The 18,868-nt window shown below is 37.9% G+C and overlaps 2 protein-coding genes across 2 annotated transcripts; both read left to right on the top strand.

Annotated features, from left to right (window-relative positions):
* Nucleotides 1-6,361: 6,361 nt before the first annotated feature.
* Nucleotides 6,362-7,273, top strand: LOC123785158 (olfactory receptor 4C12-like). Its single transcript, XM_045786871.2, has one exon. The coding sequence runs from the start codon at nt 6,362-6,364 to the stop codon at nt 7,271-7,273; it is 912 nt and encodes a 303-aa protein (XP_045642827.2).
* Nucleotides 7,274-17,125: 9,852 nt separating this feature from the next.
* LOC123785159 (olfactory receptor 4A47) lies at nt 17,126-18,067 on the top strand. The gene has a single exon (XM_045786872.2). It carries the CDS (start codon nt 17,138-17,140, stop codon nt 18,065-18,067), a length of 930 nt encoding a protein of 309 aa, XP_045642828.2. The 5' UTR covers nt 17,126-17,137.
* The last annotated feature ends 801 nt before the right edge of the window (nt 18,068-18,868 follow it).

Here is an 18,868-nt window from a genome sequence, read left to right on the forward strand (position 1 = left end):
TTTAGTAACTTTCTAAACTATTTTTGTAAAGACTGGAGGTCTTACTGCAGTAAAGAAGAAAAAATGATAGAGTTTGGAAAGGAATTAAACTATGTATTTCCAAAGTTTGTGGTTTTGTATGTAGAAAAATCATGACTGATAATAAGTGAATGTAGCCATATTGCTGTATAAAACGTCAATATGTGAAAATATGTTCTCTGCACCAAGAATAAAAACATTGGAATATTAAATTGAAAAACACTATTGACATTAGATAAAAATGAAGATACTTAGGAATAAGCCTAATAGTTTATGCAAAAGAGCTTTGGAAAGTTTACACTACCTGATTTCAAGACTTCATATAAAAATACAGTAACCAACATAAGATAAACATATAGATATATAGCACGGAATAGAGAGTCCAAAAATGAACCAGCACACACAGAGTTAATTGACTTTCACAAAACACTATCAAAACAGTTATGGAGAAAGGAAAAGTCTTTCCATCAAAAGGTGCTGGAATAAGTAATATTCATATAGATAATAATGAACCTCAGCTTTTAAGTCACATCACATAAAAAATTAATTTGAGATGAATCACACACCTAAAGATAAGAGTAAAAACTATAAATCTTCTAGAAGAAAGCCCGAGCATATCTATGAAGACTTGGGTTTAACAAAGATTTCACAGTTAACATCAGTTAGTTTCAGAATTTAAATATCAATAGCCAAACATCAAATATTTTAGAAGAAAACATGGGTGAATATCTTTGTGACCTTGAGGTGTGCAATTTTTTTCTTAAAGGAAACACAAAACACTTCTTCATAAATAAAAGATATATAAACACCAATATTTAAACTACAAAGTGGTGTTAATGGGAATAACCTTAAAATAAATGCAAAGACTAGAAAACATTTGCAAGACATTTAAGTTACAAATGATTATTGCTTACAATGCATAATGAGCTTCTACAAATTGAAAATAGAGACAAATGCAAAAGGGGCCAAAGATACTAACAGGCATTTCAACCAAAAGAAAGATGTAGTGAATAAACATGTGGGGTAATAATCAGCTTGTTAGTAATTTTGGAAATGCCAAGGAAACGCACAGTGAAATAACATTCTACATTCACTTAATTTGCAAAAATTAAGAAGTTTGAGACAGCCGTGTAATGTGGAGGATATGAACCAATGGGATGTATTTTACATTGCTGCTGGAAGTATAAATTAATACAATTACTTTGGAAAATAAATAGGCATTGTCTAGTAATCTTGAACTTCCCATAACCTTGATTCATAGGTTCCACTCCTAGATACACACTCAAGCAATAGTTGGCATGTGCACATTTGGAACTGTGTACCAGAGTCTTCACAGCAGCCTGTCTGTAATACTGAGAACGTGGAACTACCCAGAAATCTGTCAACCAACATCAGCTGTGAAGCACCAGCAGGAGCATTTTGCCTGTGCCCAAAGAATGTACTTCAAGATACAACAGCTGCAGACTTGAGCACTGGAGGTCTGCAGAGCAAGTGGCTTGGGAAAGAGAGGGTGAGCATGTTAGTTATTCTGTGATGGGAAATAATTCTCAGACATGAAAAATGTCTGAGAGGGTGATTTCTTTAGTCATTTGAAAACAGAGTCTCACAATTTTGGTGGAAATTTCATCTCAAGTTTGAGGGTTGTTTTTTTTTGTTTTGTTTTGTTTTGTTTTTTTAGAAACATGACTTCCAAATGTCTACAACAGCCAAACTGTGGAAAGAGCGGAGATGTCCATTGACAGATGAGTGGGTAAAGAAGATGTGGTATGTATGTGTATATATATGTGTGTGTGTGTATATACATATATATGTATATATGTATATACACACATGCATACACACACACAATGGAATATTACTCAGCCACCAGAAAGGATGAATATTTATGATTTACATTGACGTGGATGGAACTGGAGGGTATTATGCTGAGCAAAATAAGTCAATCAGAGAAAGGCAAGTATCATATAGCCTTACTCATATGTGGAATATAAGAAACAGGGCAGAGGACTGTAGGGGAAGGGAGGGAAAACAGAATGGGAAGTCATCAGAGAGGGAGAAAAACCATGAGAGACTCTATAAACAAACTGAGGGTTGCTGGAGGGGAGGTTGGTGGGGGGATAGGGTAACTAGGTGATGGGCATTAAGGAGGGCACATGATGTGATGAGTACTGGGTGTTATATGAAACTGATAAATTATTGAAACTACGCCTGAAACTAATGATGTACTATAAGTTGGCTAATTGAATTTAAATTTAAAGAAAGGAAAAAGAAATATGGCTGTCATTCACTCATTCATTTATTCATTCCTATGGGTCTCTTTAATCCTCAAAACAATAACATGTATTATTAGTCCCTTTCTGAAGATTGATTAAATCTGAGAAAGGTAAATAACTTATTTCAAAGTAAGAAAACATTTGGCACTGCTGAGTTGGAGGCTGCTTAAATGTGAGGTCCAGGCGCTTTAAGTTGTCTTTGCTCCTCTTTCAAACAAGCCAGCTATAACTGGGGTTTTTCAGTTGCTTGATGTATTTTAACTCTTCTGCTTAAGTAACTTTCAGCTCATTGATAGTGACAATGAAAGGTTATAGTCAACTTGAACATGAGATTGTAAAAGTACAATTGATTGGACTCTAACAGAATGGAACCACAAATGCTCTTGGTGGGCTCGCACAGAGATGATCTTCATTGGTCACATTCACCAAATGCTATAGTCTGGCTCAATGCCCTCTCCTATGTATCTAATCTCGACCTTGGGTGATGTTTTTATTTGGCTTCAACTTCAACATCACTTTGTCCCTGAACATTCCACCTTCACCCCAGTTTAAGACATGTTCCCATTATGGCACTGTGTTCTTTTTTATAATGCTCATCACTCTCTTCTTTTCTTAATAGTTGAATTCTTGCATATGAGGGCAGAGACACTATCTGGGCTGTGGGGGCAGATATGTATTTAAATTTTAGTTTTATGGGGCACCTGGGTGGCTCAGTCAGTTAAGCCTCCAACTCTTGATTTTGGCTCAGGTCATGATCTTGGGGTCCTGGGATTGAGACCTGTGTTGGGCTGTGCACTCAGTGGGGAGTCTGCTTCCGGATTCTCTCTCTCTCTCGCTTGACCCTCATTCCACTTGCACATGCCCCCCTCGTCTCTAAAATAAATAAATAAATAAATCTTTAAAAATACATAAATAAATTTTAGTTCTGCCACTACTCACTTCTGATCTTGAGTAAATTACTTCTACTCATAGTGCCTCAGTTTCCTCATTTGTAGAATGAAAATAATAATAGTGCCCATCACAAAGCATACCTCATGTAACATGTTTAATACAGGGCCTAGCATTTAGCACTCAGTAGTTAGTTATTGTCATTATTATTATTGAACAGCACTGTGCCTGGTATATTTTAGATGTTCCATGAACATTTATTGGGGACAAAAAAAGAAATGAAGAGTCTAGGTTCTAACTGTAGCCTGATAATTATTCCTATAGATCAATTCTAACCATTGTCAAAAATGTCCTTCTGTGGTCAAAGGGACTATAGGAGGAAGGGAGAAGCATTTTGCTGCCATTTTGGCAAAGGCTGCTAAAATTAACTACTCTTCCTTTGGGAAAATAGCATAGAAGTGAGTCACCACTTAAATAAAACTGGTGCCTTTTTCTTGTGAGAACTGAAGGAATTGAGAAGCAGGACTGTGAGGATTCCTTGGCAGAGTGAAACTCAAAGGCAGTGCCTCTCCCTGACTATGTCTGTGGCTAGACATGGGGAGCTAGTGAAATGATGGGAGAGAGTGGGTGCATCCGAGGATCAAAGTATGTAGCTCAGCACTGAGCATAGATGTTCTGAAAAAAGGCTCAGAAGAATTGGCTTCAAGGGATTCCTCATTCCAGAGACTTGTTATCAACTGCTGATGTTTTGGTAATTGGATTTTCTTTTCTGGCTCTAGAAATGGCTGCCATGCTCTTAGGGTCTATATCAAGTCTCTCACACTAAGTTCTACAGAAAAAACTTAAAAACCTATAGATTTCTATGAATACCATAGAAATAGAAATGTGCTAAGCTGCTAAAATCTCCCCCACTCCTCCCAACCCAAATTCCTTTTAAATACAAAGTGAATGTGTCTACTATCTGGGATTGTTTATTATATGAACGAGTCAGGCCAAGGTGAGAAGTCCCAGACATACTAGATATGGGGAGGATTGGTGTGTATGAAAAGCACAATTTTCTTCTTTTTGGTTTTACTTCAGAATTTTGTTTTCTGGAAACACTTTTTTTTTTTTGAACAGTAAATTTTAATAAATTAACATGACCAAGACTCTGGTTTCCTATACCGTGGATTGAAAAAAACTTTAATGGAGTTTAAGTATGATTGAGTCTGCAAAGGACCAACTGTTGACAAGACAGTGGTTTACAACCCTCAGCACTGAGTTAGGCAAAAATAACTTTTTTCTGACTAGTTTGTGTGTAAGGACAACCTATGGCTTCTTGATTTGTCAGCATTTTTCTGTGATCCTAAGGGCCATAATCAGCAAGAAAGTTTGATAAAATGTTCAGACTTCAAGTGCTGTGGTTGAAGTACAATACACTTATTAAGTCTTTCTTAGATGGCTTTGTCGTGTGTCCGTTTTTCTCCTCTTGCCTTTTTTTCTCTTTTCTTTTTTGGTTTTGCCTTCTCCTCTCCTACCTTTCTATCTCTACATCCGCTTTGCTGCTCTCTCTCAAATGCTTTCTAATATCTAATACCGGCTATCACCGTGGATGTAAAATTGCATAGGGTTATCAAACTAGTAAAACACAACACTGTACAAAGCATTTATTTGAATAGTGAACAGGATTTACATTTAGTTTCCTGTTTCCTGGAAAAATCCATAGTTGGTCACAGAGTCAAATTTGGAAGGAGTACATTAATTTATGTTTAGATAAGTCTTCGGCAAATCAATTAATGAATAGACAATAAATCCCACAAACAAAGCTAGCAAATTAAACAAAAATTATTTATATTAAAGATTCTTTTATCACTTGCTGTAAAATTTTTCTATTTTTAAATCCGGTGACCTTTCTTTTTGACATTTATCACTGTTTTTCTTATTCTTTTGTTTCTTCTCACTTGTTTAGCTTACATTTTCAGAATCTTTGCCTTTGGAGATGTTCAGAGACAAGTTTGAAAGATCACTTTGGTGATACTCCTGTGAGAACAGTAAAATCATATTAACAACAACAGTAAATTTAAAATGATTTAATCTTCACAACACTCCTAAATACAGATATATTTCATCCCTACTTTAACAGATGAAAAAATTGAAGCACAGAGAGATAAAATAAATTGATGTTATAGAGTTAATCAGGGGTACATCCCAGATTCCAAGCTAAGTCTTTGGATTTTAAACCCATTTCTCTTTGCTCTTTTTCCTTTCTTTCTCTCCCTCTTTCCTTTGCCTCTTTTTTTCTTCTCCCTCTCTCAGTGAATATTTTATGGTACTTTTTGGCCATCACTGGAAATACAAAAATGAGTAAGATTACAATTTCAGTAAGGCACATTTTTGCCTTCAAGGACACACCCTGTTGAAGAACAAGAGATGAGTACGAGACAACATGGCAAGTGCCCCAAGGGCCATTTACCACCTTCTCTGAGATTGGGAGGAGGTAGCAACACCATTTTTAGTCCTGAGGAAGCTGAGGAGCTACCAGACAGGTGAAGTAGGAAAAAGTATGGCTTGTGAAAGAATTTTTATATGTCTTTGAGTCTTTTCATGTGACCTCAATTAGAACAAATTAGATTTTTCACTGGTAAACATGTCCAGCCATTTTAGAGCTAAAATACATAAATCTCTGGGTATATGTGAATGTGCCACATGTATGGCTATATCATGAATTGGCTCTTCCCAATTGATGCTTGGTATTTTTATTTTCCGATTTTAAACATTACACATTTTTGTTGTAGAAATTAAAACAAGGGGCCCCTGAGTGTCTCAGTTGGCTAAGCCTCCGACTCTTGTTTTCAGCTTAGATAATGATTTCAGGGTCCTGGAATTGAGCCCACACTGGGTGTGCAGACTGCTTAAGATTCTCTCTCTCCCTCTGCCCCTCCCCTCCGACTTGTGCTCTCTCTCTCTCAAAAACAAAACAAAACAGGAAATTATAAAGAACAAAAAATACCACCTATATTGTCACTTATAAGAATATAAAAAAATGAAACAGTTGATAGGGTTTTGTGCTTGTTTTTGCCTTCTGTAAAACTAGAAAAAAATAAGGCACTCCATGAATATTTGTTCATTAGGTAAAGGTGTCATTATTGAGGATGAGTGTGACTTTCTTTTCAGCGAAGTCCTTTGTCACCTGAACTGAATCGATGGATAAGATGAATAATGTGACGGAATTCATTCTCCTGGGCTTGACTCAAAATGTGGAACTCCAGAAATTCTCATTTGTTGTGTTTTTAATTGTCTACTTGCTCACCTTGACCGGCAACTTACTCATCATGACCGCCGTCAGCACCAACAGGGCCCTGGAAACCCCCCGGTACTTCTTCCTGTCTTATTTGTCCCTTATAGATGGCTGCTGTTCTTCCTCTATGACCCCTAAAATGCTTGCAGACACTCTTACTGTGAGAAAAATCATCTCTTTTAGGGGATGTATGACTCAAGTCTTTGCTGAGCATTTTTTTGGTGCTGCTGAGATTATCCTTCTCACAGTGATGGCCTATGACCGCTATGTGGCCATCTGCAAACCCTTGCACTACACAACCATCATGAGTGAACAGGTGTGTAGCCTCCTTGTGGGAGTGGCCTGGGCTGGAGCCTTTGTCCATGCAACCATTCAGATCTTCTTCACAATCTGGCTGCCCTTCTGTGGCCCCAATGTCATCGATCATTTCATGTGTGACTTAAACCCTTTGTTGAAACTCGTCTGCATGGACACTCATACCCTTGGTCTCTTTGTTGCTGCCAATAGTGGGTTCATCTGTTTGTTAAACTTCCTCCTTTTGGTGGTCTCCTATGTGGTCATTTTGCACTCCCTAAGGACCTATAGCTTGGAGGGGAGGCGTAAAGCTCTCTCTACCTGTGTCTCTCACATCACCGTGGTCGTTTTATTCTTTGTGCCCTGCATATTTGTGTATCTGCGTCCAGTGGTCACCTTTTCCATTGATAAAGCTGTGGCTGTGTTTTATACCATGATAACTCCCATGGTAAACCCTTTAATCTACACCTTGAGAAATTCAGAGGTGAAAAATGCTATAAAGAAGCTCTGGATCAAAAGGTGACTTCAGTGGAGAAATAATCACCACAGTGTAAAATGACTTCATCTTTTAAATGGTAAAGAGAAAATAATATAATTTCTGTGGTTCAGGGCCAGGTGAACACTATATGTGAACACTATATATAACAGTATGTTGATGTTGGCATATAAGTCCTCTGAGGAAAGGCCCAGGCAGGGAGTTATTTATCATTTAAAAATGTCCCATTTAGATTTGTTTATTGCCCATTTAGTTGTCAAACTTTGATGACTTTCAGAATCAATTGGAATTCTGCCAATTGGCATGTGCCGACACAGGCACGTTGCCAGAATATAGACTCTAGAGATTCTAATTCAGCGGGACTGTCCCTCGATTGGCATATTTGCATTTTAAACAAATTATGCAGATGTTTCTAAGCAGATAATATATGCATACACTTTGAGCAATAATGCTATAGATTATGTTTGCACCATTGACCTATTAACAGATCACTTGTTAAAGCATTTCTTGGGAAGTATCTTTCATAGCAGATGCTGTGAGCATCATGAAACTCAATTCTTCATAAGTCATGCAATGCAAGCTCACTACCTTTGTCAAAAATGTACTATTTTGTGAAGGTGGAAAAGCTTTCTGTATTTTTCATCTTCACTTTCTATGCTTTTGAATCTTTTGTTACATCTGGTCTGATTCTCTCTTTTCCTCTTTTACTTCCAAAGGGAAGGTCTATTCTTGCTGGATTATTTGGAATAAAATTCATTGTTATTGTAATAGTAACTAGTCATTTACATTGAGAACATTATTTTCATGATTTTTCTATGTGCAGGAGATTTTATATATCATTTTTATATGAACATTTGGAGGAATGGGTTTAGTATATCATTATTGTTAAGAGAATAGTTCTGAGATAGTTGTGAGATCAAAACTTAGTTGTGAGATCAAAACTTAATTTTGCCACATACAGTGTGAACTTCAGCAAACCACAACTTCTGCGAGTTAAAAGAGAGTGATAGAGATATTATCAGGGTTAATAAATAATTCTTGTAAATCTTTTAATACCAGTAAATTCTCGATAGCTGTTAGCTAGTATGAAATTTATTACTGGAGTCTGTATAACATTACAGAACCACTTAATCTATTTTTGAGCATTAGAATGGATAATACGCAGTGTCTTTGTACCTTCTGTGAGGAATAATACTCTGAGCTCACTGGCCTTGTAAAATTCTTGGGGGCTGGAATGTTTCCCAACATCCTTGGCCATTACTTTCCCACACTTTCCTGTTTTTCTCATTTACCTTGTCCTCATGCTTCCTAGGCCTTGGGGCTCATCCACTTACAGGTATGAGTTTTTGACAGGTCTGAGTTGAAGGGCCAAAGAGGTCTTTTTTTTTTTTTTTTTTTTTAATGGACCTGAGGTCAACAACAGCAGGCAACTGGAGTGTGAACAGAATTAAGTGAGGTATTTCTTTAGAGGAGGTGGTGTGGTGCGGTGGTGAGAATAGATTCGAGTCAGATTTGCTGGGTTTGAATGTATCCTGGGGAAGTTATTTTACCTTTCTATAATATTTTCTTTATCTGTAAAGATGGTAATAATAAATACCTATTTCAGAATATTTTTGGGCTATTTAAGTGGGCTTATATATGTTAAGTGCTTGTGAAAGTTCCTGGCACATAGTAAACATTAAAAGGAAAAAAACCCGGTGCTGACCCTCCTCTTAATACAGACAGATTTGTGCTTATATCTCTTCTTGAACTAGGAAGGCCCTCATTATGAATGGATCAGGACCTCTATGGATGGATCTTGCCTTGGTCCCTGTCTCCTTAGGTGAAAAAGGCAGCTCCTTGTATGATCAATACCACATCAGATAACTTTTCCCTTGAACTTTAGGTAAGAGCGTTATTGACTTTTAGGTTATTATTCAGTCTCTGGAAGTTAGTATTAGTGGCAGTTTTGGGTGATGTCGAATAATTTGCGTCGTGGAGTAAATGGAATTAGTATTGAACTCTGTCTCATTAAGTTTATGTAACATTGTGAATTTCATCAGCTCTCAGGATCTTATTTTAATCTTAGTTCACATGGACAATGACATGGTAATACATTTTTTATACGGTAGTTTCAAGCATTAGTTGAGACACTACATGCCAAATATTCATGACGATGCTTGTCACTCAGTGGGTACTTAATAAATGTCTTTGTCTTTGTTGCCTGCTCATTTCTTTGTTAGTGTTCTATTTCTATCTGACGTTAAAAAAAAAAAACCCTCTGATTTATACATTAAAAAAACCTCTGATTTATACATGTTATTCAACTCCATGTAGATTTTTAAAAAAATTTTTTTATTATGTTATGTTAGTCACCATACAGTACATCCTTAGTTTTTGATGTAGTGTTCCATGATTCATTGTTTGCATATAACACACAGTGCTCCATGCAATATGTGCCCTCCTTAATACCCATCACCGGGCTAGGCCATCCCCCTACCCTCCTCCCCTCTGAAACCCTCAGTTTGTTTCCCAGAGTCCATAGTCTCTCATGGTTCATTCCCCCTTCTGTTTACGCCCCCTTCATTCTTCCCTTCCTTCTCCTACCGATCTTCCTACTATTCCTTATGCTCCATAAATGAGTGAAACCATATGATAATTGTCTTTCTCTGCTTGACTTATTTCACTTAGCATAATCTCCTCCAGTCTCGTCCATTTGCTGCAAATGTTGGGTAATCGTTCTTCCTGATGGCTGAGTAATATTCCATTGTATATATGGACCACATCTACTTAATCCAGTCATCTGTTGGAGAGCATCTTGGCTCCTTCCACAGTTTAGCTATTGTGGACATTGCTTCTATGAACATTGGGGTGCATATGGCCCTTCCATGTAGATATTTCTGTTAAGAGGTCATGAGGTACTTCAAAATTCTGAGAGTAAAGCCCTCAAAATTATACAACATGGATAAGATACACTCTTTAAAAAATTCACCTTAAAAATGTGAATGTCTCCAAAGTTACAATTAGGTTAAGGAAGACACCAAAATTTAATGCACTTTTCATGACAAATAAAAAATCTATAGTACAATAATTAGTAATTGTAGTGAAGTGATTCCGACTTATTACAATTTGGCTGGTGCTACAAAGGCAAGTTACTGTTTAATCCCCTAAGATCTCTATGAAATAGATAATGTTATTCCTACTTTCTAGAAGAACTGAAGTGTGGAAAATTTCAATAGCTTACTGTATGTCACACTAGAGCATGCCCAAGATGGGATTTAGAACGTGCACTAATAAACACTATGATGTACATCATAATAATGACAGATCACATAACACTTTCTAGTGGAGGGAAATAGGCAATAAGTAAGTTAACATATATATAAAAAAGTTACATTCAAGGGGAAAAGTGCTTTAAAATTGAAGGAGGTGATGTGATAGTGAATTAGAAGGCAGGGGGCCTTTCTAAGTTTTGTATTCAAGGAAGACTCCAAAGCAAGAATTTATAGTGTTTATCTGTGTTCAGGTATGAGAGACAGTGAGCTGAAAGGTCATGAGTAAAACCACTAGAAAGGAGTTTCTGTATGTGTGAAGGAGATTTCTATTTGACATGAGTGAGTGTCATTAACTACTCTCTTCTGAGAACACCAAGCAAACTTAACCGTACAATTGCTTCAACTCTAATTAAAATCAGGATGAAGGGAGGTGAGCCTGGGTGGCTCAGTCAGTTAAACATCTGCCTTTGGCTCAGGTCATGATCCCAGTGTCCTGGGCTTGAGCCCCTTGTCAGACTCTCTGCTCAGCAGTGAACCTGCTTCTTCCTCTCCCTCTGACTCCCCCCCCCCCGCCAGCTCATGCTCTCTCTCACTCTACTCGCAAGCTCTCTCTCTCAAATAAAAAATTTAAATCATTAAAAAAAATCAGGATGAAGTGAAATAAAACATCTGTACTCAAGCAACTGTCTTTCCCCAGAACTTGCATGTGCTTTCTGGCAGGTGTTTTCTTTGGTGGACTTGGTGTAGCCAATGACATTGATCTCCACTTTGCCTCTTCACGGCTTCCTTAATTTCTACAATTTTTCCCCATGTGAAAGCATTTGCTTAACTTGTACATCTCCGTACAGTTGTCCCACTCAAGCACATCTCTTTGACCCTATCAAATTATTCTCTCCCTTGTCCACTAGCTCCAGCTGCAATGGCCTCATTTTTGCCTATAGGCCTTTGAACTAGTTCTTTATTCCCCTGTGGTTTTCCTCTAGACCTTCCTATGCCTGGATCATTGTCCCCACCCAGTCTGCACCTCGACTGCTACCTCCTTAGAGGTCTTCTTTAACCACCTTGTAAAGCCATTCTCTATTTCCCTGAATAATTTTGTCACATCACTCACAATTTCTCTATAGCATCTTCACCATCCGATTATCTGATTTACTTCTTTATTCTCTCTCTCTTCCAATTAGAATGTAAGCTCCACAAAAGTAGATGCATTGGCTGTTTTGTTCACTACTGTATTTCCAGCAACTAGAGTAGACTTGGCCATAGTAAATGCTTCATACATACTTACTGAATAAAAGGCCATCATCTCCACTTAACTCTCTTAAGAATAAATGCATTTTTAAAAGGTACCCTTGTTAACCAGAAACTCCTGAAATTGGTGACTTTCCATTCTTGGTGATAAATTGAAATGGAGAATTTTAGGTCAATTAATATATCAGCTGGGGTTCTTAGCTGATGATGCAGAATCTCTGTAGCTAACCTAAGTAGAAGGGAGATATGATATGCAATTAAATAGCTCATGGATATTTGGAAAAGTGGGAATCACAGGTTCGAGGGTGAGCTATCAGAAAGAGCTTGCAGAGGCACACCTGACTGGACTGGCATGCTGAGGGCGCTGCTGCCTGTGCCGTGACCAGGATCACCCTGACCTGGCTAGACTCCAGTGGTACACACACTGCTGACTTCAGAGCCACTCTGATGCTTGGAACCACCTGTCCCCAGGTAACTGACTTCCACTCCAAGACTTGCACACATGCTTTTGGTTGGTCGAACCCATCACATGCCTGCACACAAGTGGCAAGGTGACAGGGAAAGGAAATGAGGTTCTTTGGATTTTATGTTGGGAAAGTGGATACACATTTTGGAAACTAATATGTGCAGGTTGCTTTTAAGAGATTTTTGGACAGCCACACATTCTAGATGTGCACAGTGGGGGATGGGAGCTCACAAAATGGGTTTCATTTATCCCATCGTTTTTAATTTCCACAGAATTTAAGGGTGTCCCAGTCTCTATCCTACACCTGGGAGGTATAAGAGAAGTAGAAATAAAGGACCACAAGGAAGCTGAGAGCAGGAAAATTGTTGTTACCACTGAGTATTTCATATCATTTATTTTTACTGAATACCTGCTGTGCTAATAGTTGTGGTTAGGGCAGAAGTAGAAACACAAATGGATAGCATTGTCCTTCACCTTGCAGCATTAGCGTAGTGTAGAAATTGATGCAGTAGCACTTTTGAAATACCTCCTCTACCCTAATTTTGAACTGTTTATTAGAAGGAAGCATTTCTCAATAAGAAACAAAAATGCGTGTCTTACTTTAGTGACTCTAATCCTTTTTAAAAAAAATCACCCCAAAATGTATTGTATACTACCATGCATCTAGCACTTTGGAAACATTATATCATTCAATCATCATCATTTCTCGAAGTACATGTTATTCTCTTAGAGCTAAAAAATGAGGCTTAGAGATATTTAAAATAATGTTCTCAGAGTTATGCTATTGTAAATAATACGACGAATTATTCCTGGTCACCTCTCTCCAACATATTTGGAATTCTGTTTAAAATCCACAGTTGGCTAGGTTCAAAATGGCAGACTCATCCCATCTTGCCTCATATCTCTGTTTGGACCGTGGCTCTTAATGCAGACCCCAGGTCATCCAGCTGATCCGCATGCATTTGTGTGCTTCCTCTTCCTGGACACATGTCACCTTAAAAAATTAATAAACCTTATTTTTAGTAAAGTTTCCAGCTTCTGGCTATTTGAGTAGGAAGTACAGAAAGTTTCTGTATAATCCTTGTCCCCACACATGCAAGTTTCTCCCACTATGGACCTCTCACATGACAGTGGTGCATTTGTAACAACTGATGAAGCTATGCTGAAGCATTATTATCACCCAAAGGCCATACTTTACATTAGGGTTCTCTCCTGGTGCTTCACATTCTATGGTTTGGACACATGTATAATGACATGTACCCACCATTGTAGTATCATACAGAGTAGCTTCACTGCCCTGAAAACGCTCTGTGTGCTGCCTGTTCATCCCTCCCTCTCTCCTAACTCCTTGGCAGCCACTGATCTTTTCACAGTCTCCATACTTGTGCCTTGTCCACAGTTTCACATCGTTGGAATCCTACAGTGTGTAGCCCTTTGAGATTGGCTTCTTTCACTTAGTAATACACATTTGAGTTTCTTCCATGTCTTTTCCTGACTTGATAGCTCATTCTTTTAGTGCTGAATAATATTTATTGTCTGGATGTACCACAGCTTATTCATCCTCTACCAAAGGATGTCTTGGTTGCTTTCATGTTTTGACAATTATGAATAAAGTTGCTAGAAACATCAAGGTGTAGGTTTTTTTTCTTCTCAACTTAATTAAAATATAATTGACATATAATATTTTAAAAGTTTAACATGTGCAATATGATTTGGTATACATCTATATTGTGAAATTATTACCACAGAAAGGTAAGTTAAAACATTGGTCACACCTCACATAATTAACATTTTTTTTTTTTTTTTTGGTGAGAACATTTAAGATCTACTCTCGAGTATATAACACAGTATTGTTAACTGTGTTACCATACTGATTATTAGATACCCAGAATTTATTCATCTTAAGTTGGAAGCTTATAGTTTTTGATCAACATCTCCCCCCTTCCCTAACCCTAGCTCCTGGCAACCACTGTTCTACTCTGATTCTGAGTCTGACTTTCCTTCCTCACTTTTGAAGGATAATTACACAGAGCATAGAAATTCAGCTTAGTGTTTGTTTGTTTTTTCTCTCAACACTTTAAATACTTCACTCCATTCACTTCTTTCTGGCGTGGTTGCTGAGGAGAAATTGGATGTAATCCTTGCCTCTGCTCCTTGTTGTGGTGGTCCCAGACTACTGATGGTGGTGTTATTGTCCAGGAACGCCTGTGGCACTCACCTGGGCCTGTATTACTTGTAGTAGGTCCCCACAGACATCCCTCCCCTGCCCCCCCGCCGAGGCCAGTGTTGGGGCTGGACTGGCTCTCGTGGTTCTTATTATGATTGCAGGACACACTTGACTGCAGTAGAAATGATCAAGGAACTTCGAGGTACAAGATATATTACACACTAGTTTGGAGGGTGCACGGCCTATCCAAGGGCCACACCTGAGGTTGCAGGTGAAGAGAGCAAGAGAGCACAGACCTGGTGCTCTGCCTTTACTAGGGTCTGGAGGTGGTGGGGAGGTATCTAGGGTTTCGTGGGTTCTGTCTTCATTGGATAATTTAAAGTGTAAGAGTGGGAATTAGAGCATGGAAAGGGAGAAGAAGGGTCACTCAAGTGGTCAGTTATTGAAGTTACCCAGGGCTTTCTGCAAGAGAGAACTTCATGAATGGAGGTGACTTAATTCCTTATCCTGTTGCTTTGCTAGTAGCTGTGTCAGAAGCTGGCAGTGCATTTATTCACGATGGATGCCTTTTGAAATGGGTGCTTTGGCAATCAAAAACTTAATGTCAAGCACTTATACTACACAAGCTTAATGTCAGATACTCACTCCTCTATAGGTAAGACATTTTTTCCTCTGGCTGCTTTCAAGATTTACAAATTTATCTTTGATTTTCTGAAGTTTGAATATGACATACTTCTATATGGTGTTTTATTTGTTTTGTTTGGCATTTATCTTATGAGGTATTCTCTGAACTTCCAGAGAGTTGGTGTTTGACATTATTTTGGGGGAAAATTCTCAGTCATATTGCTTCAAATACTGCTTCTGTTGTTTTCACTTTTTCTTCCTTTTCTGGTATCCCCATTACATGTATGTTACCCCTTTGGTAGTTGTCCCACTGTTCTTGCATATTCTGTTCTAGTTTCTTTTTTCTGGGACTGTATAGTTCACCAGTGCTTCCAGTCCAACCTCCCCATTCTGTAATAGGTCTAAAAGTATATTTACATATAGATGTTCTTTTAAATTTTTAAAATTCGATGGAAAACTGCAGTGAATAGAATAAAGCAAGAGTCAGTCTTGGACATACTCCCAATTGCATGACTTGATGATATATCTGCTGAGAAGGTGAAAAGAGATTTGTCTTTACTGGAAAGAAGGTGTTATTCTCTTCAGGACTGTTGCAACTCTTTCAGGAGGACATTTCATGAATGTCCTCTCAAGATCTCAGTACAATTAGTTTTCCATATTAACAGAGTAAGATGTCCCCCAAATGGGAATGGTAAGAAGTTAGTTTCTAGGGAACTATTTCCCTTTGAAAAGAGTTCGTTATTGACTTCTTATGTTACATAGGTTTGTCTGCCTTGATAAATTACCCTAACATGGAAAATTTTTGTTTTTCTGTTTGCATCATGGGATTCCTTTTAAATAGATCTACAATCAAATAGTAACAATTTTCTGAAGTACTTCGAGAACTCTGTGTAGAAAATGGACAGACACAGTCATGTGAAGTCAAATATATCCTTAAGGACTAATGCAGCTTTTTGTCCTCCGTGGTGATGATGGAAGAGACATTTCCAGGTCTTTAGGAGTTAGTTAAAAAGCCCTCTTGCTGACTGTGAACAAGCCTTCCAACGGTAAGCCTATGAGGGTTAATGGTGGAAGCCAGACTTTTCAGTTGTATGAATTATTGTATTATGCAGGAAATTCTTCTAAACTAGTTTATAAGAATTGAAAAGTTGAGAAGTTCTTTGGAATCACAGGAGATTTGAAGTCAGACAAAGTTAGTTTTTAATTCCATCTCTGTCACTGAAGGGTGCATGACTTTGAGAAAATTAAGTGTCTAAGCCTGTTTCTTCAACTATAAAATGGGGATAACAGTCCTTGTACTGTAAAGATAAAATGTACATTAAATGTGATTCTATATGCATGGGCATATATAGATGTAGATGTGTATGTAAAGGTGTATGTATATTACACATACACACACAGTGAGTGTGGAAATAGCACGTGATATATAGTTGTGCGTGACAAATAATAGATGTTCTTCTTGCAGCATTTCCTGTCATTAAAATATTTTGTACCATGTAATGAGATGGAGGACATTTAGGAAGGAATAGTTTTATTGTAGGGAATTAAAACCTTACCTTAATAAATACTTAATAGATACCCATTTGGAAATGTCAATTAGGTAGTTGTATACAGAGAGCCATTCATAAATTGTTCTCCCACTTTGAATATGTAAATTACCTTAAGTGATTCTTCACTTAGGAATTACACTTCATGCATGACGTTATACATGGTGTATCCTCCATGGAATTCCCTTTCCATCCTCTCTTGTTCTCTCACTTCTCCTTTAAAACTCAGCTCACATACTGCTTTCTCTGGGAAGCCTTCCCAGATCTCATGTTGATTTATGTGTTCTGGCACAGGGAACCTGTAGTCTACATGAATATATGTATAGTGACACTTATTAAATTCGTCTGTAATGGTCTGCCCCCTATATATGAAATCACTGAGAGGAAGAAACCATGTTGTATTCAACTGGGTGATATCAATTATGATGGGTTTGACATAAATAGATTTTTCCAGGTGCATTTTTTATTGACTAAATAAAAAAATTAAGCTTATAATGTATTAAAAGTTTTTTCCCTTTGTTTTAAAGGTAAACTGTTTCTAATAACTTAAGTCAGCACCTATAAGGAATAGACAGAGCCAAGGAAATGGAACCAAAGAACAATGTTACTGACTTTGTCCTCTTGGGCCTCACACAGAATCCAAAGGAGCAGAAAGTACTTCTTGTTATGTTCTTGCTCTTCTATATTTTGACCATGGTGGGCAACCTGCTCATTGTGGTGACAGTAACTGTCAGTAAGACCCTGGACTCACCGATGTACTTTTTTCTTGCTAGCTTATCATTTATGGATGTCATTTATTCCTCATCTATTTCTCCTGAACTGATTTCAAATTTGTTCTTTGGGGAAAATATCATATCTTTCCAATCTTGTATGACCCAGCTATTTACAGAGCACTTTTTTGGTGGATCAGAGGTCTTTCTTCTGCTGGTGATGGCCTATGACCGCTATGTGGCCATCTGCAAGCCCTTGCATTATCTGGTGATCATGAGGCAGTGGGTGTGTGTTGTGCTGCTGGTAGTGTCCTGGGTCGGAGGTTTTCTGCATTCAGTAATTCAGGTTAGCACTATTTATGGGCTCCCATTCTGTGGTCCCAATGTCATTGATCATTTTTTCTGTGACATGTATCCCTTACTGAAACTGGTCTGTACTGACACATACGTTGTTGGCCTCTTAGTTGCAGCCAATGGAGGACTGATCTGCACTATTGTGTTTGTGCTCTTGCTCATCTCTTATGGTGTCATCTTGCACTCTCTAAAGGACCTTAGTCCAGAAGGGAGGAGGAAAGCCCTCCAGACCTGTGGTTCCCACATCACTGTGGTGGTCTTCTTCTTTGTTCCATGTATTTTCACGTATGTAAGACCTGCTAAGACCTTCCCCATTGACAAATCATTGAGTGTCTTTTATACAGTCATAACCCCCATGCTGAACCCACTGATCTACACTCTGAGAAATTCTGAGATGACAAATGCTATGAAGAAGCTCTGGGGAAGAAGCATCATACCTTGTTGTAAATGAGCACATCTTCCACCACGAAGAGAGTCATTTGGCATTAGGATTCATTTCCTTAGAATGCAGAAGTCTTCTTAAATCTGATTCTGACTTTCCTTTCTTCAAAGAATTTCTGGTAATTATAATCAAAGAATGGACTAGATGGTTGTACTGTAATAAGTTTTCCTCCCTGCTAGAATAGAAGGTCTATAATGTCTTGTGTATCATTTCACTTAGAAATGTGTAATGCCTAGGGGCGCCTGGGTGGCTCAGTTGTTGGGCATCTGCCTTTGGCCCAGGGCATGATCCCAGGGTCCTGGGATCGAGCCCCGCATCGGGCTCCCTACTCCACTGGGAGCCTGCTTCTTCCTCTCCCACTCCCCCTGATTGTGTTTCCTCTCTCGCTGGCTGTGTCTCTCTCTGTCGGATGAATAAATAAAATCTTTAAAAAAAATGTGTAATGCCTTTATAGCAAGAAATCCATAATAGGTAATGCATTAGTGAGGAAATTTTTATATGAATACACTAAATTTCAATCAATTTGTGCATTTATCTTTTACATTTTTTTCAAGACTTGGTTTTATTTTTAATTAGATTCTTGTCATTTAATCATTTTATTATACTATTTAAAACTCAATCATGTATAGAAAGTCTTCCTTGTTAAATTTCAGTTGCTTATATAAGAAAAGTTGAAGTGAAATAGCTAATAATAGCAAAAATGAAGACCTTACAAGATAGGATAAGATGTAGCGTAAATTTCCTACTCATCTCTCAGCATGGTGTGTAGTCCTCTTGCAGTCACTTCACGGGTTTCTTAACATTTATCAG

Source organism: Ursus americanus, chromosome 24 (genome assembly GCF_024610735.1).
Source record: "Ursus americanus isolate L20-20 chromosome 24, mUrsAme1.1.p, whole genome shotgun sequence".
NCBI lineage: Eukaryota > Metazoa > Chordata > Mammalia > Carnivora > Ursidae > Ursus > Ursus americanus.

Bases quoted from the DNA above. Each gene is read 5' to 3' on its own strand.
- LOC123785158 (XM_045786871.2), top strand. From the start codon at position 6,362: ATGGATAAGATGAATAATGTGACGGAATTCATTCTCCTGGGCTTGACT.
- LOC123785159 (XM_045786872.2), top strand. From the start codon at position 17,138: ATGGAACCAAAGAACAATGTTACTGACTTTGTCCTCTTGGGCCTCACA.